Source organism: Embiotoca jacksoni, unplaced genomic scaffold, assembly GCF_022577435.1.
Source record: "Embiotoca jacksoni isolate LCO1_2020_lvr unplaced genomic scaffold, fEmbJac1.0.p SCAF_18, whole genome shotgun sequence".
Classification (NCBI taxonomy): Eukaryota; Metazoa; Chordata; class Actinopteri; family Embiotocidae; genus Embiotoca; species Embiotoca jacksoni.
The window spans coordinates 4,395,136-4,420,149 of NW_027185318.1; the positions used below are offsets into that span (position 1 = coordinate 4,395,136).

General features: G+C 42.1%; 3 protein-coding genes across 3 annotated transcripts in view; 1 reads left to right on the forward strand and 2 right to left on the reverse strand.

Annotated features, from left to right (window-relative positions):
- Window positions 1–6,243: 6,243 nt before the first annotated feature.
- Window positions 6,244–8,606, reverse strand: LOC138199936 (homeobox protein six1b). Its single transcript, XM_069152253.1, has 2 exons — window positions 7,754–8,606; window positions 6,244–6,937 (listed from the first exon to the last, which is right to left on the reverse strand). The coding sequence occupies exons 1-2, from the start codon at window positions 8,311–8,313 to the stop codon at window positions 6,643–6,645; spliced, it is 855 nt and encodes a 284-aa protein (XP_069008354.1). The 5' UTR covers window positions 8,314–8,606; the 3' UTR covers window positions 6,244–6,642.
- A 5,899-nt stretch (window positions 8,607–14,505) lies between these two features.
- Window positions 14,506–21,261, reverse strand: six4a (SIX homeobox 4a). Its single transcript, XM_069152254.1, has 3 exons — window positions 20,391–21,261; window positions 18,078–18,778; window positions 14,506–16,923 (listed from the first exon to the last, which is right to left on the reverse strand). The coding sequence occupies exons 1-3, from the start codon at window positions 21,122–21,124 to the stop codon at window positions 16,310–16,312; spliced, it is 2,049 nt and encodes a 682-aa protein (XP_069008355.1). The 5' UTR covers window positions 21,125–21,261; the 3' UTR covers window positions 14,506–16,309.
- A 164-nt stretch (window positions 21,262–21,425) lies between these two features.
- Window positions 21,426–25,014, forward strand: part of mnat1 (MNAT1 component of CDK activating kinase) — a 30,685-nt gene continuing 27,096 nt past the window's right edge. Inside the window, exons 1-2 of the mRNA XM_069152256.1 lie at window positions 21,426–21,441; window positions 22,856–22,952. Of these exons, the coding sequence (XP_069008357.1) occupies window positions 22,864–22,952 (89 nt within the window). The 5' untranslated portion in view covers window positions 21,426–21,441; window positions 22,856–22,863. The remainder of the gene's footprint in view (window positions 21,442–22,855; window positions 22,953–25,014) is intronic.

The following is a 25,014-nucleotide window of genomic DNA, read 5'->3' on the forward strand; positions in this document are numbered from 1 at the left end:
AGTCATCCTAATTTTATGTCGTCCCTTTTCTTCTTTATCTATCTGTGCTTCCACCACCCTCCCTCTTCTTCTGTCATCTGCAGGCTAAAATAGGCCCAGCAGCTTTTCTCTGGGTCTTTTGTCCCTGCTCAGGGAGACGTTTGGCACACAGAGGATCGTGTTACAACTTTCATTTCCTGAATGTTTTTCTTTTTTCTTTTTTTTCAGCGTGGAACCGAGAAGGGTATTTTACCCCGCTCTGCAGTCTGAAGATGAGGGGCGAGGGGAGTGAGATGGCAGCTCAGATTCGGGCTGCTGTCACTCCAACGTCGGCAAACAAATCAAGTACAAACTGCATATACTGTAGCTGCAGAGTCCTGGTGGAGGGTAGCTGTGGTGTGGTTTGGGCACAGCGGGGGTGTGGATCATGTGTGTGAAGTTGGGAATAGACTGGTGACTTGAGCTATTTGTGAGCCCCAGGATAGGTGAGGTGATGCCCCTCGGGAGTGTGAGGTAGATTTCATTATCCCATATCCCGTACCACTTCCTCTTGTTGTGTCTGCTACCCCCCCCCCCCCCCCACAAAGCCCCTTGAGCCTGGAACAGAGATGTGTGTTCAGACCCATGGATCTTTCTTGGCTGGGCATAAAAGCAGAAGAACAAGCAGCAGGGCGGGAACAGTCTGTAGAATTATCAATTATTAATCCTGCTATGAAATAATTCCTATGCTAAACTACCTAACCCAGTCATTATGACTAGTTATGTCTGCCTCCTTTAGTGGATCTGGACATAAATCAGCCTTGACGGCATCATTCAAAACTGTGAGGATCTCTGCATGCAATCGAGTAGATGCCCAAGAGTGAAATAATATTTATAACTAAGCTGTTTTTTTGTGAATTTCTACAATTTTGTAATTGAAGTCGGTAACTTTACTTTTTCTTTGTCAACAAATCCTCAAAAAGACAAAAAAATGAGTTTGTTCGTGTCTTCATAATTTTTGACTTCTCTGCCTTGTTTCTTGCTCTCCGTGATAACAGTTGCTAATTCATTTTAATTATGACACTAACGAAAGTCGACAGCTCAGAGGAATAAACTATATCAGGGTTCAGACACACAGACGATACCTCATTAGGTGTTTTTTTTGTATCATTGGATTTGTTGAAAAAATAAATGCAGAGGGATTACCAGACTTATCCTTTAATTTAGTGTTACTGACAAACTCTAATTGCAAAGCATTTCCCTTCACCTCAACAAATGGAGAGGTATGAAGACATCTGTCCTCTGTTAATGTGACCAAGAAAAAAAAAAAAACACTGCTTCTACTTCCACTAAACAAAAATAGTGCATTAAGTATTTGTTAAGCTTCCTGCTTTAAAGTTTCCATCTGGTGATAATGAATATTTTTCTCAATGCCAATAAATGAAAAGACCAAAACCATAGATGAACTGATCATACTAAGAAGTATTGTGTGCAGCCAAAGCCTCATTATGTCAGATGACATGTTCCTTCATTATGATGAATGTTGGGCACTCTAGTTTATTTGAATTAGTCTCACACACATAACCAGCCGTTCCGCTGCTGTAAACCTTCAACCACTCAACGACATTTGTATTAATCTACTGCCGAAGCACCAACATATGAATTATATACGCCCGTTCCAGCAATGTTTGCAAAAAAAACTACAGTGGTTTTGGGGAAAAGAACTGAACCTGTTTCAAGAAATTAGACTATATATTTGGGATTTACATCTTCACTATAGAAACCAGCAAGTTTGAAAGTGGTGAACCAAGAGGGAAGAGACATCAGAGTATGAAGAAGTAGATGAACAGAAAATTGGTTTTGATGATTTCAGTGGATTTTTGTTGACAATAATAAACATAACAGCTTCAACTTTTAAGGATTGTAACATGAAATCAAATAATGACTCGGTTGCAAATTTTTTTTTTTTTTTAGACAATTTAAAAGAAATGTGCTTTTTATATTTATTCTATTGGATATAAAGGGATGCACCTGTACTTTCATCAGGATCTTGTAGAGACTACTTCCCCATACTCCAAGCTGCTTCCATTGTAGTTACATTTTGCCTTTCCCTTTCATAAACCATCCACACCTCCCGTCACACATTTATGTCTGCAAATGACATTAACAGAAAGTTCTCACAAAAGTGTTCCAAAAACTGAGGTCACTTTTCTGATCAAACACACAAGACTAATGCTGCTATCACCTTTCTCTCCCTGCTCCAAAAATATAGATATCTGATTCTCCGCAACCAGAGCTGGGTTTTGTCTCAGGAAGGGTTGGTCATATGAGCCTCTGCCTTCTGGCCACATTTCTTTTACACAAGTCCCCTTTTTTTTGTAGACATTTCACGCACGTCTTATCTTGTCTTTTCAGGGGTTTTTTCTTCCTATTCCACGTAACATATTAGAATTTTTTTCCCCTTTCATCAGGTAATGTATATGATGGCGTCCTTCATTTGACACACAATATGCTATTTAACACCCTAATAGTTAGGGATCGTCTGCAGACTGTCCTCCTCCTGCTCCTCGTGTGTGAACCCTGGGTCATGCATCACTCAGACAACTGGAAGAAGGAGATAAATATTTCTTTCAGCTCTGTCACATAGAAGCTTCCTGAATGGCTTCCTACTCTTGTGAGTGGAATCTGTCTTTGGCTCGCAGCCCCTCCATCACTGTAATTAATTTTTTTTTTAGCAGGGCATTGAAATATCTACTCTCACTAGAAATATAGTAGACCTCTAACCGTGTAGAAACAGTGTGAGTTTTACTACAATCACTTATATTTTTTTCTCATATACACACACTCTTAGTCTGGTAAACGTGAGTCACACACACACACACACACACACACACACACACACACACACACACACACACACACACACACACAGCCTGTATCTGCCTCTGGGTTCAGCCAGGCAGGAACATTGTCAGATCCATGCATCATTGGTAAGAAAATCTCTCTGCCCCCTCCTCCCCCCACCCCTCCACCACCCTCCACACCACCACCTCCGCCCCTCTGAGGCAGACCTGAAAAGATCCTTTTGTCCCTCATCACCCGCCTACCTCCCCCCCGTCTCCCTCTCCCCTGACACACACACACACACACACACACACACACACACACACACACACACACACACACACACACACACACACACACACACACACACAGGCAGCGGTTATAGATACCTGGGACAGTCTCACACCCGGCTCCCATGTGCAGTAAAGCTACCTGCAGGCACCAGACCATGCAGAGGCAATTCAGCCCAAAGTTCCTCGGCTTTTGGATTTTGTCCTCTTTCGAGATGCTCGCTGCCGGCTCTGGTGCCAGAGAAAACATTAACCCAGCTGAGGCAGACGGCGCAGGCTCATGCGCGCTACTCTCCATGTTTATTTGCACACGTCAGGGCCCTTCCTGCTGTTGATTTAGAGCCACTGCCACTTACGCCTATGACAAATGAAATACTCTTTTGATGACTCGGACTCTGTTTGCCATCAGCAGCTGTTGTTACTGGCACTGGGCTGCTCGAGGCTGACGTTACCTCCAGTTTTTGTCATCTGGTCTATAGGCCGGAGCATGCCTACCACTTGCACTTGTTGCACGACTGATGGGAGGAAAACACTGATGCAGCAGATACATTTATATACGCAGACTTTGTTACTCCTGGTTCGGAAGCGAGGGATTCGAGCGTGATTAAAAGCACTGTCAGAGTTTCCGTGTCGGATTGATTTTAGTCTCTTGCACATCCTGAAGGTGACTCTGCCTGTCATGTGGCACAGAGCCTGTTTAATCCTTGCTGTGTCTCTACTCTGCCGGACATGTTGTCGTTAGATTAACAGGTATGAGGAGTCTTTTTGGTGGCTTTGTGATCACCTGTTTGTTAATTTGTGAATATTTAGCCACACTATGAGCCAAGAGTGAAGAGCATGTGTTGTGCTCAGAATTGTACAGGGTCTCCAGGACCTCTGCTCTCTGCTGACCTCTGCTGAATGCTACATATGGGCAAATCTGTAACATGATTTTATAGCAAATATGTACATTTTAAAATACCATCAACCATCTTTGTATTTTCATTTATGTTCATCTATCATATTTTCAATAAATCAAATTGACCTGTGCTACAATGCAAAATACTCTATTTGAAAAAAGTCCTAGATGCCTTTAATTTGAAAATTTGAACAGTGTAAATAGTCATATGGACATTTTGACTCTTTCTCACACAACAGTCTTAACGTAATGTAAGAGTATCACTCATAATGTAGGAATTTTTTCACATATATTATTATATATGCTATTTATTTATTACAGTAACTAGGATAGAAGTACCAAACTTGCCCTGAAAACACATTTCCTCAGTCAGCTCTTTACTGTGAGCAATGCTTGATAAACAATTGATTTCCTGTCTGGGATCTTCCTAGTTATAACTTTTTATAACTTATTTTTGCTTATTTAGTCATAAATGTTCCGAGTCACAGAGCAATGCTTAAATCCAATACTAAAATACTTTACTTTTCTATTTTATGCTACTTTCCACCTCCATTTCATTATATTTCAAGCTGACAAAATGTAGCCACATTTTACTTCACTACATTTGTCTAACAGCAATACCTTAAGATTTTACAAACAAATTAAATGATTAGTTAATAAAATATGATTCATTTTAAGTATAATATTATCTTCATTTCAGCCAACCATAACATTCAATTTAGCTCACATGTTACTGCATCAACAACAATAAACGTGATCAGGGGCCATTCTGCATGACGAGTCATTTTTACTCTTCGTGCTTTTAGTATATTTTATATCTCAGTTTACTTTTAGTTAAGTAAATGATCAGAGTGCTTCTTCCACCAACGATTCTCACATAGGCTACCACATTAAAAATGTAACAATGATAATCACCAAAACCTTGTTGATGGAAGGTCTGATGAGGACAGCCAGACAAACAGCCATACAGAGAGCTGTTTTGGTAGAAATGATATGTTGAGAGAACAACAGTAAGAGTGGGAGAGTGAGGCCTCTGGGATGCAGAATACCTTGAGGTTCCCTCCACTGAAGCTGGGCACCGCAGCACTGCAATCTTTGCAATCAAGCAGTAATGCAAGCAGCGACTGTTTCAGATTATGCTCAGGAAATCCTCGGTGCTCTCTGCTCAAAACAATTTACCCTGACATGAGCCCAAAGAGAGCGTGGGGGGCGGGGGACAACAGAGCTGTCTTCACCAGGTTCCTGCTCTCAGGCCACCATATTCTCATATTCTGTCCTACAAATAGGTTCACTATTATTATTATTATTATTATTATTATTATTATTATTATTATTGTTGTTGTTGTTATTATTGGTATTTCTGTTGTTGATTATTATGATACCTTATAATACTCTAACCCTGATCTAATTGTTGTTTAATTATTAGTTATATATGTTATAGTTATAACCTATTAGTCTATTATGAAAGCCTATTTGATTTGTTTGGTTTTGTTTTGTTTTTTCATTCTATTCTATCTATCTATAGCCTACACGTCATCAGCCAGTAAACATTTTTTTTTCTTTTTTGGGGGGGGAGGGGGAGGGGGGGGGGTCATAAGGATGTTTGCCCACATAATTTTTTTCTGAAAATCCAGAGCTGGTAAAGGTTGAGTGGTGGCTTTTTCCCATGGCCCGGAACCGACAGAACAAACTCTCAGAGAGAGCAAAGAAAACACGGCAACAAAAAGCCAATGATCCGCGGCACTCGGGCTAAAAATGATGTTTAAAAAAAACAAAAAAACTTCGCTTTTTTAGCCAAATATGTAGCCTATTATGAGCAGAGACGAATTCAAAGGAACCAAAGATGGTTCGTGTGTACACAACAGCCTCCTGACAGACAGCTGCTGATATTGACTCCCATTTGTATAATTACATTTCCTTTTATGACTCTTGGTTTATATGAAAAAACAAAGAAGCTGTAGAACAGGATTTAATCTCTCCTGCAGAATTAAGATTTTCTGATGGTCATTCATGTCCCACCAACGTAGATTTGTTTACGTCATTTCTGCATCTTTAAAAGGCATATCATTCAAGACAACAGCATTTGTCATCACCAAAAATTTGTGATATAAGAAAATTAAATTGACGACTAATTAATGGTAAAATATCACATTATTCCCCGGTTCATTTGGTTTGGGGCGCAGAATCCAAAATACATTAATGGCTATTTTATTTATTTCTCTTTTTCTAAATACACAAATAACACAGAGACGATTGTATTACTTTTGTTTTATTGGAAACTAATTACCATGACTCTAATGAAAACGTTACCTCTTAGTTTCCATCGCAGGAGGTTGATATAATTCTTTTGTTATTTTAACAAAATATCATAAATTAAGCAAATGGGCAGTCCACGTAAGTGTTTCGTTGAGTTAAGAGTTTCAGAAAGGTCCTGTTTGTGTTTTCATGTGCAGGAGATCAGAAAGCCTCCTGTCAGGGGGACATATAAGCGCATTAAGGAATTTTGTTCTAACCAAATTTAACGACAGACAAGTCAGTCTATATTATAAGGTAGGCTACTATAGTGATATTTCATACATGTATTCAATGTTATATCAGTCTTCGTTTTTCTGTTTTTTTGTTTCTGTAAAACATAATAATCTGGCAGCCTCTTTAAGAGCCCAAATCCACAAGACTGGAGGTTAGAGGTCCCAACAAGGAGTCCTGCAGTTGGTGTGGGTGTCCGTGCATGCCGTGGACCGGCTGTGGGGGCCCCAGCCCGGACATGGGGTAAGCGGAGGCTCCGGGGTGGCTCATGTTGCCCTGAAGCAAAAGCGCTGAGTTCTGGTCGGGGCTCTGAGGTGGAGAAAACTCGTCCTCCGAGCTGGACATGAGAGATTTTCCTCCGTCCAAAGGGGACAGCTGGTTCTGTTTGTTGCCGCCTGCGTTGCTGTTTTCACTGTTCTCTCTGGAAAGAACAACGAGGACAAATTTGAGAAAATGTTCAAAGTTTAGAAGATGGCATTAGATTAACGAGGCAGGCCTAAAAACATTTTTGGTGACTAGAAAAGGGGCGTAAAGATTGCTTAAAAGTCAACTGTAATTATTTTACTATAACAACAAAAAATAGGTCTTATTGGTGAAAAGTAATATTTAATTCCTTGCCTTGTATTCCTCTTTTACCCACATGATGTTATATTGTATTATTATTTGCTGATAAGCCTGATAAAACTGGTGTGTGACGTGCGTTTTTCTTCTAGTGTAACCTAATTTAACCTTTAACGCACATCTCCAATTGTTGTCCAAAAATGTGCCAATATTTTTTTTTTTATTATTAATTAGCCAAAAGCCTGCATATTGTCTGCATATATGACTCCTTATAATGTCGATTTAATTAAGGCCTTTACTTAGATTGAGACAAGGCAAACCTTTCTGAACAGAGTTGATCATTTGACAACAACACGCTACTGTTTACCCTCCTTCACTGTCATCAGGACATGTCTGATTTGGTAACTTTGGCATAACCCATCCAAAATGAGTTAATACATAGCTACAAATTTATATTTAAAGCAAAACGTTTCGTGTAAGAATTCATCTGGTTCTTTTTTCACTTTCTCGCTCCTCTTTTGCTGTCAGAGCACCCTTTGATTCACTTTCTCATATTCTGATTGCTTGTAGACAGTTTGAAAATATTTATTCTCTGTCAAACTTTAATTTTCTCCTTAAACATGTAAATGGTTTTCACTAGAAGTTACAAGCTGCAGGCTGTGACAGTTCCACGTACCTCTCCTTCGCCTCTGCGGCTCTGTCCCTCTGCCGTCTGTTTTTGAACCAGTTGCTGACCTGCGTCGTGGTCAGTCCTGTGGCCTCGGCCAGCTCCCTCTTTTCCCGCGGGGACGGGTAAGGGTTATGCGTGTACCACTCTCTCAGGACTCCCCTGGACTTCTCCTTAAAGCAGTAGCTTGTCTCCTCGCCGTCCCATATCGTGCGGGGCAGCGGGAATTTCCTTCGCACCCGGTACTTCCCTACCGCTCCGAGCGGCCGGCCTCGCAGCTTCTCCGCCTCCACGTAATGCGCTTTCAGCCAGAGCTGCTGCAGCTTCGGGTGGTTGTGCGGTGAAAACTGGTGGCTCTCTAGGATCTTATAAAGCTCTCTGAAGTTCCCCCGGTGAAAGGCCACCACCGCCTTGGCTTTGAGGACGCTTTCGTTCTTGTGGAGGTGATCACAAGCGGGCAGAGACCACAGGAAGCGGCCGAGCCTCTCCAGGTTTCCTCCCTGCTGCAACACCTCGCAAACGCACGCCACTTGCTCCTGCGTAAACCCGAAGGACGGTAATATAGACATGATGTCCGAGCTCGCTGCTCCGCCCGAAACGTTGATATCCAAAGCGATGGCTGTTGTTCAGTTCGTCTATAGTTGTTTTATAGTCTCGTCTCGCAGTCCAATCCAGCGCAATCCTTCCGCGCAGCACGGGCCTATAGGCTATCCACTCCACTCCAGCCCCTGATGCGCGCAGCAGATTGGGATGTTGATTGTTGGGACAATTTGTTCCTGTTGGAGATATGTCAGGCTTAAAGGGAGCCTGTGCGTTTCGGTGATTGGCTCTCCCTCTGCCCTGCACCCTGTACAGCAGAGCAGGACTGAGTTTGCAGCTCCGTTTCCTCCCCAGAGGCAGTGCGTCAGGGGCTGAAATAGGAGCGCTCCCACCTCCCGCCCCCACAGTCCCTCTCCCGCTTCAGCTGAGGGAGCAGAGCAGCACCTAAACACTAATCAATTATTACAGACCTCTTAAAAAGCCGTATTAACGTATTCTGAATATACATCTTCTTTAAATGGAGACTAGACTTTCCACGTGGGACAACCCACACAATGCTTCTCCACACACTAGTAAACCCACAAAAACACAACGCTTTTGTGAAGAGAAAGTTTATTTAAGTTTAGTAAGTAGTGAAAGACCTTTAAATCAAACAGCATATTAATCAGTAATGAACAACAGCTTACATGGACTGTTTTCATAAAAAGTAGTTCATACAAATTTAAAATCATATTTTGTGTTGTTTTTATTTTGTGTTGTTTTACCAATTGGGGAGTGTTTTTTTTTTTTAATCATCACTCCATATTGTGGAGGACGAGCACCTTATAATTACATGCATATTACGCGTTTTGTTGTATTTTAACCTTTGATGGTCTATTAATTACGGAAGCCGTTTATTTTACGAGGTGATATAATTTAATAAGTTCCGATGATAGCTGGGTCCATTACGTGCCATTACGCACATTTTTATATGAGGAACCTACTACCTGCCAAACGTGTTATGGGCCATAGACCACCGGTAGGAAACCAGCCACTTAAGTGTGTGTGTGTGTGTGTGCGTGTGTGTGTGTGTGTGTGTGTGTGTGTGTGCGCGCGCGTGTGTGCGTGTGCGCGCGCTCGCGAGAGAGAGAGAGGGGCTGATATGAAATGCCACATGGTCCAAGCTTGCAAGAAAATTTGCCAAACATCTTAAGGATTGAGAGGAATAATAGGCAAACACATAAATTCAGCTGCTCACAAATCCAACACTTTAAGTATAAAGTGACAAAATGAGGAAGTTTCAGAATTTAGACATAGCCTGGATATATTCAGGCTTTTGGCGTAAAGCTTCAATTTTGGTTATCCGGGTGAATTTGAAAATGTGTCTTGTTACCAGGACAAATAAGAGACTCGATTTGTTTCGTGCTTATTTCTGCATCATGTTTTTGAAGAGCTCGCTCCAGCATGTAGGCTACATTTATATTTCAAGGCTTAGACGGGCACCGCACTGGCTCCAGTGTTTTCTGTGGGGTGAAACACTAAACCAATCCATTAGTAAATGAGTTCTCTGCGACACTGGTTCTTGGTGGGGCAGTGGTTGGTTTGAGCCATATAGATCACATTTCTTTATCTGCAAAAGAGTCTGAAACTGAACTCCCCGTCAATGTGTTATATGGAACAAGATTCTGCTTAGAAAGGAATATTTAACCGAAAACAATTTCATCCTAAACGTTTTAAAGGTTGGCCTTTTTGCTAAATGATTTTTATTGTAAGGATAAAATGCTTTGAGCCTTTGTTTTTGTGCTGGCGAACACCTGAAAAAACAAAGCAATACAGGTCTCAAGAGCTTCACTTTTGAATAAATTGTATTTGTAATTCATCCCGTACGAATTTATGGATACATTAGTTGGAGAAACAAAACATTTGAATGTTAGGGGATGTGAGCAAATGTTCAAACTACTGAAAAAATACATTTTAAATCAAGACTGTCGGTTAAACCGCTCAAATCAGGCCATACGATTATTTGTTGGCTATGGTCCATTTTAAGTTGTGTAAACTAAATATAAAAAACTAAATATAAAAAATTAAATACTGCAGGGAAAACTTGATCATATGTCCACTTTTTGTTTTTGCAAATTTCGTTCAGATATAACAAATAAAGCTAATTTCCTCCTGAATGGGCTGCAGATCTCTCGTCGTGCTGAAATTAAAGTTTAGCAACAGGAAACATCACATTCTTGGTTGAAAGCCACCTTAACACCTTTTATTTTTTCCATTCAGATTGTTTTCACTTTTTAGAATAAGTGCCTACTGCTTTAACAGGATTAAAAAAAAAAAGAAAAAAAAAAAAAAGAACGTAACTATAGGATATTATGGCGTAACGATCAACAGCCATTAAACTTCATTTTCATGTTTTTTTAGGCAGCATGGGGTAAATAATAGTGGTATATTGCAGGAAAAAGGCTGAAAGAGAAGCCCCTGATATAAATTTGGAAGTAGGTGGACGCACAGGCTGAGGTCTCGAGCTGCTCTCGGGCTGTGTAAAACCTCAGTGCTTCAGTAAATGAGCTGTCTGATGAGCGGCTCTCGGGTTTCTCTAATATCTCTACCACATTGCGCCGCGCCTCCTCCTTTAACCCGAGCAGCCCGGGGGGCGAGATTATTTCAAGATGTGGACTCTCCGCCTCTGCCACGGCCAGTGCTGGGCTCCTCAGACCCCGACAAGTAATGCAATACTTAGGCGAGCTATTACTCGTTACTCCTCTCAAAAAGGAACTTCCAGGGTGCAGGGTTTCTTTTTCTCCCAAAACTGTCTCCTGCTCAGGGCGTCTAAAAATGCACAAACTTTCAGTAATTGCCTTTTTGTAAAAAATCAAGGAGTGAGAATGTTTTCACCCTAAAAACAAACCTATTGACATTTGTCAATAAAATGGTTTAATGTGTTTGAGCGAGAAATTAGGCCGTTTTACGCATTTTGAATTATTCCACCTCAAGACTGCATTTGGACCTGAATATTTATTCATTAGCCTATATTCATAGTAGCGATATTTACTACATGTATGCACATTTGGGAAAAAGACATGAAAGGAAGCGGTGACACTCCAGTACAGGACGAGAGAATGAGAGAAAGAAATGGCTCAACTCAAAACAGGAGAAAACACTTCATAAAAATGTCATCATCAAAAAGACTTTGTTTCCTATTGGAGATTTTCTGTTCTTTTTTTTTTTTTGAATATGGAGAAAAATTGAAACGAGCAATGGTTCACTGGACAGCTGGTTTTCACTCTATCTAAATCCAAAGTGCTATTTCAGCTGTATGGTGTGGAACAAAGCGGATACTGTTCAAATGAAGTGAAAAATGTCACATTTAGTCTCCAGGGGTGTGCGTGTGCTTTCAGTTTTATTTTAAGGGTAGACTTTAGTGACATATATTCAGAGGAAATTTCTCACTACATAAAAAAAATTAATTCTTTAAAGCATATATTATTCAAAACGTAAAAATCAACAACAGCCTTAATTTATTAGTCGATTTTTAAAAACACTCACGTATAGGCCTCAGAGAAAAGTCACATTTTTGACCATAATTTTGAAAAACTCCGTGTTTAGCAGCAAATTAATGAATATAATCAACACTTTGTCATTGTCTTGGAGTTTCTGTTTAATTCAAGATGTCCTAAATGTGTCTTTAATTAAGCGTTAAAGCGGTTTATTCGTGAAGTGAACAGCAGTTAAAAAAAAGGCAGCTCCTTCTCTCAAAACAAAACACAACTGTTGACATGAGTGAGTTAAATGAAATTGGAGCTGCAATTATCAGCTTAACAGAGTTTCCTGTCATGTTGGAAAATTAGACCTGGTACAAGTGCACTGGGGTTAGCCCCCCATCAAAATCATTACGCATTTCCTCAGAGGACCACCTCCACAAATACGCAATTACGGCCCTGGCTTTTACAGTGCTCTGCTCGGTAAACACGCCTGGGGCATATAAATGAGCGCATTTATGTTGGAGAAACTCTCTTTTTTAATGGCTGCGGGGCTTGTGCAAATAAACAAACCGAGGCTGGCAGACAATAAACAAACAAAAGGAATTCAGACGGGATGCGCAGCTACCATGTGTGCCTTCTGGCAGGGAGGGGGCGCCATGACAATGCTGTCATTACAAGTCCAAATGTAACTCCTGAGAGGATGAGTTGTTATTCATGTTGTGAAGTCGCACAGTTGTGCAGCAGGTGTGTGTGTCCATGATCTTCACTGGTCATTTCAGTCCTCATCTACTCTGCTCCCGTTACAAAGTGGTGTTTTTCTGTTTGGGAAATACCTTTGACCACTGTGGTGCTGCCTCCCAGCTGCTGTCCTGTGTGTGTGTGTGTGTGTGTCTCTCTCTCTGTGTGTGTGTGTGTGTGTGTGTGTGTGTGTGTGTGTGTGTGTGTGTGTGTGTGTGTGAGTGCATCACACTCAGACTCACACACACACACACGCACGCACGCACGCACTTTAAACTGTCATTATGCTTTCTGTCCTTGTAGTCTGGAACAAACCTCATGCTGCAAGGGCACAATCCCCTTGCCACCCTGGATGAGGGAGCAGACATGTGCACAAACCTTCAACTCTGCCAAGCAACAACTAAAAAGGTTAAAGGACAGACATTTATTTCACTTCTTCACATAAACACCACCACGTCCTTCTCATAGCGAAGTTGCAGCCCACAGACTTTGTCTCTGTCAGGACCGAGCTGGGCCAGTAGTGGTGGGTCTGTGTGAGCAGGCTGGTACCCGCTGACCCCTGCCCTCTCATTAGTGGGATGTGGAGCAGTGGAGTACCGTGCTCCCCAGGTCATGTTACATATGGCTTGCAGTCTGCTGCGCCGCATTAAATGTCAGCTTTGAAACCATCTGAAAGATCAGAGGTCAGTGTTTTTAATAAGGCCAGAGTTCTGGGGGAGTTCCCTCCTTTTTACTGCACACCCGAGTATGTTTTACGTTGCATGTTTAAAACTGTGGACAAAATGATCCACTTAGATATGGGGATGTCCTGGTTTTAAAGGAAGCAATAAAACTTTGAAATCTGTGAACATCACGCTGTAGAAATCCTTCTTCAAAATTTACAACACAGCATCATTGTCCATGGCATCAGTTGTGCTTCTTTTCTGTCTAATTTGCAGGCACAATACACAAAGGTGGAATTTGGAGTTTTCTGTGCCCCCCTCCCCGTGAGACCCACAGACCATGGGCTCCTACTGCAAATGGGATATTGTTCCGGGCTCCAACAAAGCTGTTTTCACCCTCTTCAATATTACAGGAGGAGTTACCTGATACCCAACAATCAGCTAATCCACTGCCCATGGCGACGAGGTCACCTGTGCTCAGGTAACTTTATCCTGGTTGCCTGCCTCTCCCTCCCTTTCCCGCTAGTCTCTGCCATTTTTTCTTCCCTCCCTCTCTGTGCCTCAACAGTGAGCACAGACAAACAGCCTCTGTTTATTTAGGTCATCAGTTAGATCATATATAACTCCTGTAGCCAGGATCCGCCGAGAGGACGACTCCTATAATCCACCACAGACACGCTGGGAATAAAATAAAATCCCCCGCTGTTCATCCATTTGTCAAACTTTGTCTGCATCTTATCTCGCCTTGCTGGTTTGACCAGGTGCCCACTGCGTGAACAAGTACTAGGTGGAAATTTATGAACTCAGAGAATCCCCTCAAGCCACGAGAGAAGCTGAGGCTCTTTTCTGGATAGAGACTCGGTATCTGTGAGTGACAGCACCTCAGATTCATTCTTCCACATGTTGAAGTAGGTTGGGTGGGTGGGTGGGAGGGAGTTTGGCCTTAGCTCAGGGAAAAGACCATTGGATTGGACTGAGCTGTAGAGAGCTGCAGACCCCCCACCCAAAAGGAGCTTTACCTCTGGAAATCTCATTGCTGTTTATTTGAATTACAGGGGCTGAGATGAGAAAAGGAGGCCTAATGAACTCCAGGTTGTCGGGCATGTGCAAACGATCACTGCAGGTTTCCAGAGAGCTGCACCAGGCTTGCTGGATTACAGCATGCCAGTCTCCCCTCATCCTCAAAATTTGGCTACATAGGACTCTAAAAGGTTGGGAGGACATGTGCTTTTTGTCTGTCATAAACGTACATCCATTACTGGCATGTTGTGTCACTAAAATCTTGGAAAAAAGAGATCATTCCATAATATTATCATCTTGAAGTTAAATCTGTGATCAAAAATATCAGTTTTATGTTTTTATAAATATAAACTTTTATTGCAGTATGGAGATTTAGAAAAATACATTCACATAATTTCAGATAACAAACATATATTTCAAACTAAGATTTAAAAAAAAAAAAAAAAAAAAAAAGACCATTAATTTGACTATTTGCCCACAACTCATTTTTGGTTTCTGACATTAAAGCACTGAGGAAACTTTCACTGAAATGTTCACTCGACAGGATCACATCATGGATCCTGACAAAAGAAAAGTGTTCCTGCTCCGCCAGCCTGAAGACATGTGATGCACCGATAAATGCGTGTGGTTTGAGTTGGCTGTGAGGTTGAAATGTTCTATTATGGTCATGTATGAAAGCAAGAACTTGTAGCCTCCTGTTGTGAGAAGCGGTAGACACACTTGACAAATGGGCTCCGCGCTCGCATGTCTTTCCCTCAACTGACACCCAACAAATGTGCCAGCGATGGCGGCGGTGGTAAATCTCTGAAGCTGCTGTGTTGCTGCCTGCACACCAACATGAGGGCTACAGTACAGCTGAGCTAACCTTTAGTGTTATTCACAAAACAAAAGTAAAAGGCACTAGTGTCCAAAACATTATGATACCATGCAAAGAGTAATCGTTACAATCCATCTTTGTTTTAAAGCTGGGACTGTAAAATATTCTTTGTCCTCTTAGTCACGTCTAACTTCTGTCCCTTTGTTCTTCATACTTTTCATACACACTGTAGTTGTTTGCATCTGGCTTTAACGAAAAATATCATTAATGGTCGCCAACATTTGGACAGAACATCAAAATGAAACATGATATAGTACAGCATCATCACATCTAGTACATATTGTGAGCTGCAGCATGATAAACAACATGTGAACCGGCAGCGTGACCTTCTGATCATCATTCATATCTTGGTCTCACGGGCTGATGACGAGACTTGAAATAGGAGTCGTTGCTGAGATGGTGCACATTTGTTGAGTTGTGTCACACATGACAAACTCTCCAACAGAGAGGCTGTTTGAAACATGCCCATTGTAATGTTGTTATGGTAGTGCAAATGCCAAAACAGAGCAATGCCATTGTGTGTGTTAAGTAGCAGAAAGGCACATTCGTCTTAACTCGTTTCCCTTATTCAACTCTCTAAATTTCATTTGGTATGATATAAAGCACAAAAGCAAGGTTTTGCAGTGACTTGAGAGGCATTTAGAGAATTTATAGTGCTTACTGAAGGACACTTTTTTTTTTTTCTAAATCAGCAGCTTTGTGTGTTTATTGACCTATTCTCTGTACGTGTGCGCAGTCCTTCAGTCAAGCAGTTGCTGTTTCACTGACCATTTTCATAGAGGCTCTCTCTCCCTCCTCCCCCCCCACAGAATGACCTTTTTGGTTTGACCCAGATGACGCATTTAGTTTGGAGGAACATCCTGGTCACATGACTCGAGGCATTCCAGCACCTGCTTCTGCAGATCAAATCCACTCAATGGGAAGTAGCAGGTGTTGCCTATAAAAATGCACATTTAAACATGGCTCAAACACATCCAGCCACTTCTTCTGTTCGCACATAACGGTCACAATGTTTCGTCGTACAAACGGGGATTTTAAAACAGACTTTTTAAATTTTTATGATAAACTGATAAAGCCGGCCCACGGGGCTCCTCGCTGACTAGAGTGCATTGTAAAAGTCAAAATGAACGCAAATAATTTAACATTTAAAAGGAAATGAATGGTTAAAAAACACACACGCACACACACGCACACACAAAAGTAAAAAGATTCATCATATCGCTGCTCGGGCGGACACGAGTGCTTCTGCGAGGGGAGAGGTTTGAGGTTAAAGGTCATCCATGTCCTCATCCATCTGCACTGTCTGTAGTTTGGCCAGCTCCTTCCCCTCCGCAGCCTCCATCTCCCCGCACATCGCCCGCACCATTTCATTCATGCCTGCTGAACCCGAGCCGTCCACCTTGTTCCCCGAAAGGTTCATGTAGTTGCTGTTCATGCCGGGGCCCATCAGGTGTGAGGACGGGGCCCCTCGGACCTCGTGGCCCCCGAGGTACTCTGAGGGCTGGAGGTGGTGGTTGCTCGGGTCTGTTTGAGCCATCAGGGGCGTGCTGACAGTGAGGGTGGTGTAGACCTCTGGCTCGGGGCTGGACGAGCTGACAGCGGTCACCTCGGTGGTGGAGGTGGGACCTTGGCTGGAGGAGATCTCCTCTGAGTTGGGTGTGGTGTAGCTGATCTGACCGCTGGGGTCCAAGTGGAGCCCGTGGTGGTACGAGGAGTAAACACCTCCCTCCAGAGGCTCCTTCTTGATGGAGGGCTGGCCGGCGTTGCTCATGCTGTAGAGGACTGTACTGTGATGCAGAGATGTCATGGTCAGCTTGTCCTGCTGCTGGAATGAGTCGTCACTGGAGGAGCTCACTGCTACATTATTCAGCGCCATGGTACCTGTGGTTGACCAAACAACAGAGAAAAAACATTTAGCATGTCCACCTTCCACATGACGACAGTAGATCCCATTCCTCCCGTTCGATCCCCTTTTCACTTCTCACAGTATTATGCGTTTCATTTACAGGAGGCCTTGGCCCCAGGATTGCTGTTGTGTGTCTCGCACACTTTTTGCTCTTTAAGCTCGGCCCCAAAATGCCCCAGAGAACAAATACAATAGTCTGCTAGGACTCAACAGCAAGCTGCAATTTTCTGGGTTTTTTCTTAGTATTCATCCCAGTGTAGATTCTCTGCTTTATGTCAAAGTAAGTGCTCTAATGACTTATTCCCTGTTAGTGTGTTTCATGGCCCCTGATTGTCCAAAACACATTTCCCCTCCGTGCTCTGGAGATCAAGAGTGTAATGATGATGAGTGATGGCGACTTCAGAGCTTGTTTTTATTCATCTCTGGGGTTTTAAAAGGACCACCACTTCTATATATATATATATATATATATGTGTATGTGTGTGTGTGTGTGTGTGTGTGTGTGTGTGTGTGTGTGTGTGTGTGTGTGCGTGCGTGTGCGTGTGTCCCTTCCCTATTTCTTCTGCTCTGTGTTATGAGTAGAATCAGCCCCTTGGGCTGTGGCCCAAACACAGACAAGCCAATAAAGCAGCTCAGATATATTGGGTGGGCGCAGTAGAGACCTGTTGACAAACCACCAGGGACATGCAGCATTGCACTGGAACATTTAAGGAGGGCGAAGGTCAACACTGACCTGTTGTCAAGCGAGGAGATATAAGCTGTAACATCTACTGTGTGATGTAAATGTACAGTGCATTAAATTTAGTGACGGATGTGATTTTTGTATTTTTAGGGTCTAAAGGCTCCAATAATGTTACAGAATTTCATCACAGCAAATTTAACTGATCCAATGAGTAAAGTGAACAGTGAAATGTCTTCTCTCCTTTACTATTTATCCTTTATCTACTTAATTATAACAACATCTCCCATTCTTATTATGAGCACAAATATATTTGTTAAAAAATATAGTTTGAGTGTATCATTTTGTCCATTTTAACTTAGTGTGTTACTATATATTATTTAACTAAACATCACAACAGATATATTAAAGGCAAATAAGTAAACTTTTAAAATGTAATAATGTTCCCACCTTGTTGTGTAATTGTTGAGGATGAAGAGGCAGAAGAGAGCTGCAGGGGAGGAAGACCTACGTCGTTGCTGAGTAATGAGCTGCCATCGCTGTCAGAAACTCCACTTGGTACCTGGACGAGACTGTAGCCACCCAGCTGGAGAGCTCCTGAAGGCGAGCTGAACGTCAGCACAGAGGAGCCTCCATTCTGGGCCGCCATGGTGTGAACCCCCTCCAGCTTCACCTCAGCCCCGTTCACACAGCCAGAGTAGGAGGCGTACTGCAGGGTGGACTCCTCAGCACTGCCCAGTCCTTTCTCCTGTCCTGTCTGCATCTGCATGTCCACTCCAGAGTTCCCCAGCAGCACACCTCCGGATGGCCTCAGAGGGTTGAACGCCAAAGGCTGGATGCCCAAATTTAGCCCGTTGAAGAGGATGTTACCAGGTGAGTGCAGGTAAGACGAGCCACCATTGTGAAACACGGTGGAGGACATGTTATGGCTCACTAGACTTCCGTTGTAGAGGCCACTACTGCTGGATCCAGGGGGCATCTTAATGTCCCCGATCTGTTGGATGACCACCCCACTGTCCAGTGGTCCTGATTGAATGGGAAGGGTCCCATGGGTTATCACCCCATCGGAAGAATTAGAGAGAGGACGAGGAGACAACTCCTCCTGGCCTTTACTAGACTCATCCTCTGTGCTGTGGTTGCCATCAGATTCACTGTAGAAAAAAACAGAAAAATTACAAATAGTGTGTCACATAACAATGAACAAAAGGGAGTAATTGTAGTGAACTGTTACAAAGAGACTTTAAGCCCAAATGGAATGTGATTTCAAATGTGCATGTTGAAGATAATAAGTGCTCTTCTCCCATTTGTGTACACTCCATAAACACCATTACAGTTAGAGAGAAGCAACTCTTATAATGGCATTAATTTAGTTTCCACCCACAGCTTGCCTATATAACCCAAAGGAGACACAGTCACATTTGCTGCTGTGTTATTGCTCAGTTTTGAGGCTGAGCAGGCTGTTGTTTGTGAATGTATTGCCCTCTTACCTCATGGAGAGCTACACTGACAACGACCAATCAACGTCAACAACCTTGCAACCATTTGGCGCAATAAATTCTGGTGTGACAAAATGCCAGCACTGGTGGTGCGACAGAACAAATGGCTCGGAGTAATTGTTTGTTTTCCCCCCTAAAGTTAAGATGTTAAATAAAAAGCATTATTTAACCGTTTTCAAGAGGGAACAATTTTAAAAACAACATGGATGTTGCAGCTTTTTTGTTTTGTTTAATAGCCTCCTTTTTAAAGATTGATTAAAACAGCTGCAGCCTTTTGACCCTCGACTCCCCCAACACACACAAACATCTACACCCCCCACTTCCAGGAAAAGATAAGAAGACGCGTATACAAGAGGTCTAGAAATCTACAGCTTATATTTGAAAAAAAAAAAATCGTTTAAAAAATATTTTAGTGGCGTTTTAAAGACTATAATGTGTGTGTGCGCGCGGGCGCCTGTGTGAGCATATTCGTGCGTGTGTATGTGTGTTAGAGAAAGAGAGAAATAGACAGAGGGGTCACCTCCACCAGGTGCGCGTCATCTTTGTTCACACAGAGGGGAACATGAAAGAAGGATTAGAAAATGAAACGCAGGAGCTGATGGAAGCTCCGAGATCTTTTTTGGTTCCAGAGATAAAAAAAAAAAAAAAAAAAAAAAAAAAAAAATGATCATGAAAATGATTTATGTTCCGGGCTGGAGACACACACGCACGCACTAGTGTGCACGAACACACACTACAAATAGATAAGAAGGAATTAAAGTTACCTTTCAAGTCAGCTTTTGAATTGTTTCATCAAAGTTACCCCCTTATCGCGCGTGACAGTCAGATCACTGGAGTGTGTAACTCACTGTTATTTTGTTGCTTATGGTTTCCATGCCCCTTAGCACCAACACACTTGAAACCGGATCTGAATGGCAACAGCTTCATATTTCAAAACATTAAAAGCGTGCTACAAATCTTTTTACCAATACTTTTTTGTTTCTTAATAACAAGATAATGACGTACATTGCCAAGTCTAAAAGTGAGCCCGACGGGAGATAATGAAATACACTGAGTATTGCCAGTCACTGAATTGAGTGTGAAAGGTTGTGAACTATATAGGCGTCCTTCCATCATAAATACAACTTTTAAATACTTTGTTAAAGTTAGTTCATTTTAATGCGCCTTTTACGCACAGAACACTTGGAGATTTTTTTTTTTAAATAATTTGATCATTAAGAGATCCGTGGTTGAAAAAGTGAGTCGTGTGTTCCTTTTGCTGTCTCACCTTTTTGATTGTGCTTCCGACGGGTTTCTGTCTCTCTGTCTCCTGTTTTTGAACCAGTTGCTGACCTGGGTTAAGGAAAGTCCTGTTATCTTGGCGAGATTTCTTTTCTCGGCTGGAGAGGGGTACCTATTCTGATTATACAGATCCTTCAGCGCGTTTCGCGATCTCTCCTTGAAACAATAAACAGTCTCCTCGCCGTCCCAGATAGTCCTGGGGAGAGGGTACTTTCTCCGGATCCGGTACTTGTCCACGGCGCCCAAGGGTCTCCCCCGCGCCTTCTCCGCCTCGGTGTACCGGGCTTTGTACCATAGATCTTGTAGAAAGGTGTGGTTGGACGGAGTGAAACTGTGGTTCTCCAAAATACTGTACAGCTCCTGATACCGAGCCTGGTGGAAAGCAACGAGGGCTTGGGCTTTTAGGATGCTTTCGTTACCGCGCAGCAGGTCACTCTGTGGCAGGGACCACAAGAACCTGGCCAGCCGGTCCACATTGCCTCCCTGCTGCAATGCCTCGCAGACACACGCCACTTGCTCCGGTGAGAAAGCCAGAGAGGAAGCGGCGCTCACCAACAGCTCCGTGCGCACCGCGTCAGTGTTGGGAGTCGTGCGCTCCATGGACAACTCCGCCGCGTCCAGCGCCACAAGCTTGATGCACTCCCGCGTATCCACCTCCTTCACATTTTCCCTCTTGATGTCATTTGCTGTTGTGACTTCTCCGGCAGAAGAAGAAGACATTTTTTTTGTTCAAGCCTTCCCTGGTAAAGTCACTCCTCCCAGCTCGATCAGGTTACCTCCTCGCCATGCGAATGCGATCGGATATCTGACAGCAGCTGTAAGTAGATATCTCTCTCCCCTTTTCCTTCCAACGTGACTTTTACTCTGCGGGGACTGGAGCTGGAGGGAGACACACTGGGGTCTATCTGCAAGAGAGCCACGCTATTGGCCGCCGAGGGCCCCATTAGGGAGGAGCAAGCGGGATTCAGGCATGAATGTTTGGTTTCCAGCTGTCACTCATCTAACTTCCACCATATTCCCGTATTCACCTGTGCAAGGTGAGTGCTTTTGGGATCGTGGGAACGGGATATCCTTGTTGTCTGTTTTGTGAGGAGTTTCTTTGACCGTATACATACATAAAAGCACTTGTATTCTCATATCGAGGTGTGGAAATCCAATGGTGAAGAGTCCTAGGTTTAGTTTTACGTATTTTATGTGAATTGATTTTGACCATTTTGAACTGACTAACAAAACTTGAAGTAAAAATGTTGACCAAATTTAGCATATTCAGTGAATGCCACAATCTTCGCTTTTATTTCCACAAATTTAAGATTTATTGTTATGACACTCTCACATCCCATCTGTTAGGTGCATCCTCTAAAAAGCAATAATTTTACAGATGAAAAAATGTTGAAGTTTTAGCACAAATCTGAGTTTTTTATGAGATTGTATCTGCCACAAGCCACACTCGATCAAGTCACAACAAGCAAAGTCAGATCAAAACCTACACACCAGAATATCCAGTAGAGAAACCAGTATCTCCAATTTTCTGCTAATTTAGACCATCTCCTCAAAGATGCACATGAGCTTTATTCTCACCCTTTTTAAGATGGTGGCATTAATAGTGTACAATATTTGTAAAACAGACATCAAATGCTACTCACCTTGTGGTCCAACATCATATTCACTTTAACTAGCCGATTTCTTCAACTGAAATTATAACATTTTTACAAATTATTTGAATCTATTGGGGCATTGGAGTATATAGTTGTAGTGACAATTGCTGCCTTGTGTCAATAAATCAATATAACATGTAGGCCTGGGCTTAATTGGGATAAAATAGTAGTTCCTGGTAGTGAGCTAAAAAATATTGATTTGAGACTAAATTATTCAACGAAATCCCTTGAATATGTCTTCATGTTATCACTATAATATTATAATAGAACGTGTGTGTCTATTATATTTACAGCATAGGTTAATAAATCACATAGACTAATATATTCCCAGATAAATTACTTTCCCCAAACAGTTACACATTTAGCCAGAAACTATATGATGTCAGAAGCTCTGGGGAACAACATCTGGGTTGATTTTTGACTTAATTATGTTTCATTTCAGGCTTACTTTAGATCATGAAATAAATGTGAGTACAGTGAAACCCATAATCAAAAACAGCTATTTTATACACTCTTTCTAAATACAACCTTTGTGGGAAATTAAACTACTCCGTTTCTTTCCCTCAGACCCGCTGGGGCTCCTCGGGGACCCCTGTGTGCGCCTGCACCACAGCGTGCACCGCTGCTCGAGGCTGTCATTAAATAGGAACTACTCTTATTAGCAGCGTTTCCCGTCGGACCACACTCTGTGTGACGCAGCGGTTCGCCGCTTTTGAAAGTGACAGAAGAGCTTCTAGTTGTTGACATATTCTTTTTTTTTTTTTTTCCCCCTGAAGTGTATTATTTTCTGTCGCAGAGACAGAAATGGACGACCAAGGCTGTCCGAGATGCAAGACGACCAAATACAGGAATCCGTCGCTGAAGCTGATGGTGAACGTCTGCGGCCACACGCTGTGAGTATTTACATTTACGGGAGTAAACACATTCATCCGCAACACGACGGCGGGTTCAAACTGTGCAAAGACAGACGCAAGAAACCTCCAAAGCAAATGCTCAAATATTATTATTTTTATTTTTTTTTAGCTCAATTTCCAGCAAGTATTAAGCTTCATATATCCCACGTGTAAAGTCAAGGTGGGTAAAGTCTTCCTGTTTTTGATGACCACCCATCACAAACATCAAACACGGCTTTAAAAGACGGATTGTGGTGGTGAGACTTTTGTGTGCTTGCCTGCTGCACACAAACATCGTGGACATTTGTTTGCAGACGACCCCACGCTGGTTATTTGAGACCTTCCTTCAGTCGGTCCCTGGAAATATGAGTTTCTATTGAAAACAGCAAAAAAAAAATAATAATAATAATAGGGAGACAGGGAGAAGAGTGACTAATGGTGAGGTATATGAAGCTGTGGAAGCATTGTGTGCTGACGTTTTTACCACATAAAGGGTATGAATTATTCAGAGGCATTAAAAAGGGCCAAGTGAAAGGTACAAAATCCGAGCTACCGTCGGGATGGGCTGCATTATTACAATAGGACTCGTGTACTTCTTTTGGCATAACTGAGTAATCGTATGTGCTAAGAACAGGTTCCGTGGAAACGGTACAACTAAAACAACCTTTTCCACGTTCACATCGAAATCGAATTATCCATTTTGATTTGTACCAGTCAAACCTTAAGGGGTCGGTCGGGTTTGATGGGCCAGTCACAGCAATTCAGATCTTTTGACCTTGGTGAGATTCATAATTTAGCATGAAACAGAAAATCGCATGTTCCAAGAGCCTAAATTGATATCTCTTTGATTTTATTTACATGCTATACACAAATAAATATCAGCAACTCTAACCAACAAATATATTGTAATTCTATTTTTAGCTCTACAGTCTACAATGTTCCTACTTGTTATTCTTCCAGCCGCAGCTCTCCATCATCCTCATGTAACACTTCGCAGTCCAGTTCCCTGTTTTTTAATTTGGCCATCTGTGAGAAAAACTCACCATTTTAAACGAAGGGCACGTGTTCTCCACGAGTATTATGCAGTGACAGTGGCAGACTGATGAGAGCATCTTTTCGACCCTGTCTGTTTATTGACCGTAGCATCAGGAAGTGATCGTGCTTTGTCATCAGGTCAGCAGGCTCATAACTCAACGCCTCTGTCTGGATGCAGGGCTACACACTGAAAATTAAAAATGATTCTGCAATGAAGCAATTTGGAGAGATGTCCTCGCCCAGGTCACCTTGGGTTTGTTGTTCAGAGCCGGTGCGACACAGAATTTATGCACCACCTGGAAACTGCTGGACTCCCAAACTGTGTTAGTATTTTCATCGCTGATGTCATTTGGCTTTTTGTTTGCAGCAACACTTATTGAATAGCTGAACAATATGGAGGTCTGTACTCCAGCTTGAGAGTGTGTTTCAATTTCACAGTTACTGATTTCCCATTTGGTGTAATTAACAACTGTGTGCAGAAAAAGTGAGTAAAAAAGAGGAAATACCAGAAAGGAAAATGTCTATATACATATAAAGTTTAGGCACACGATACTGGATTTATTTTCCCAATAGTCAAAATGTTTTCCAAATCTTTTAGCTGATTGCAAATAACAATATATGCACATATTTATTTCCACCCAATTGTAGTCCATATTAAGTTTCTCCTGTAGTGGAATTAACATATTAGTATGTACACTCTTATCGTGATGTCCTTCGGACAGATGCAGACATGAAATAATACAATGCTTTTCAAAATGTACGCACTGTAAAATTAGAAAATTAGGTCACGTAAAAAAATGCCATATTTATTTTCTTTCAAACAAACCCGTGAGATGTATCAGGCTTGATGCTCTCCCCGACACAGTCATGCCAAATATTAACTTTGCTTTCTGTTTTGGACACCTCGAAAACCCTCCTCTGCAAACATACTGTTGCACCTTCTTTACTGCATGAAGACACAATGATGTTGGACAAAATAAGTAATTTGAAGATGTCACTGGGAATTTTATATATATATATATATATA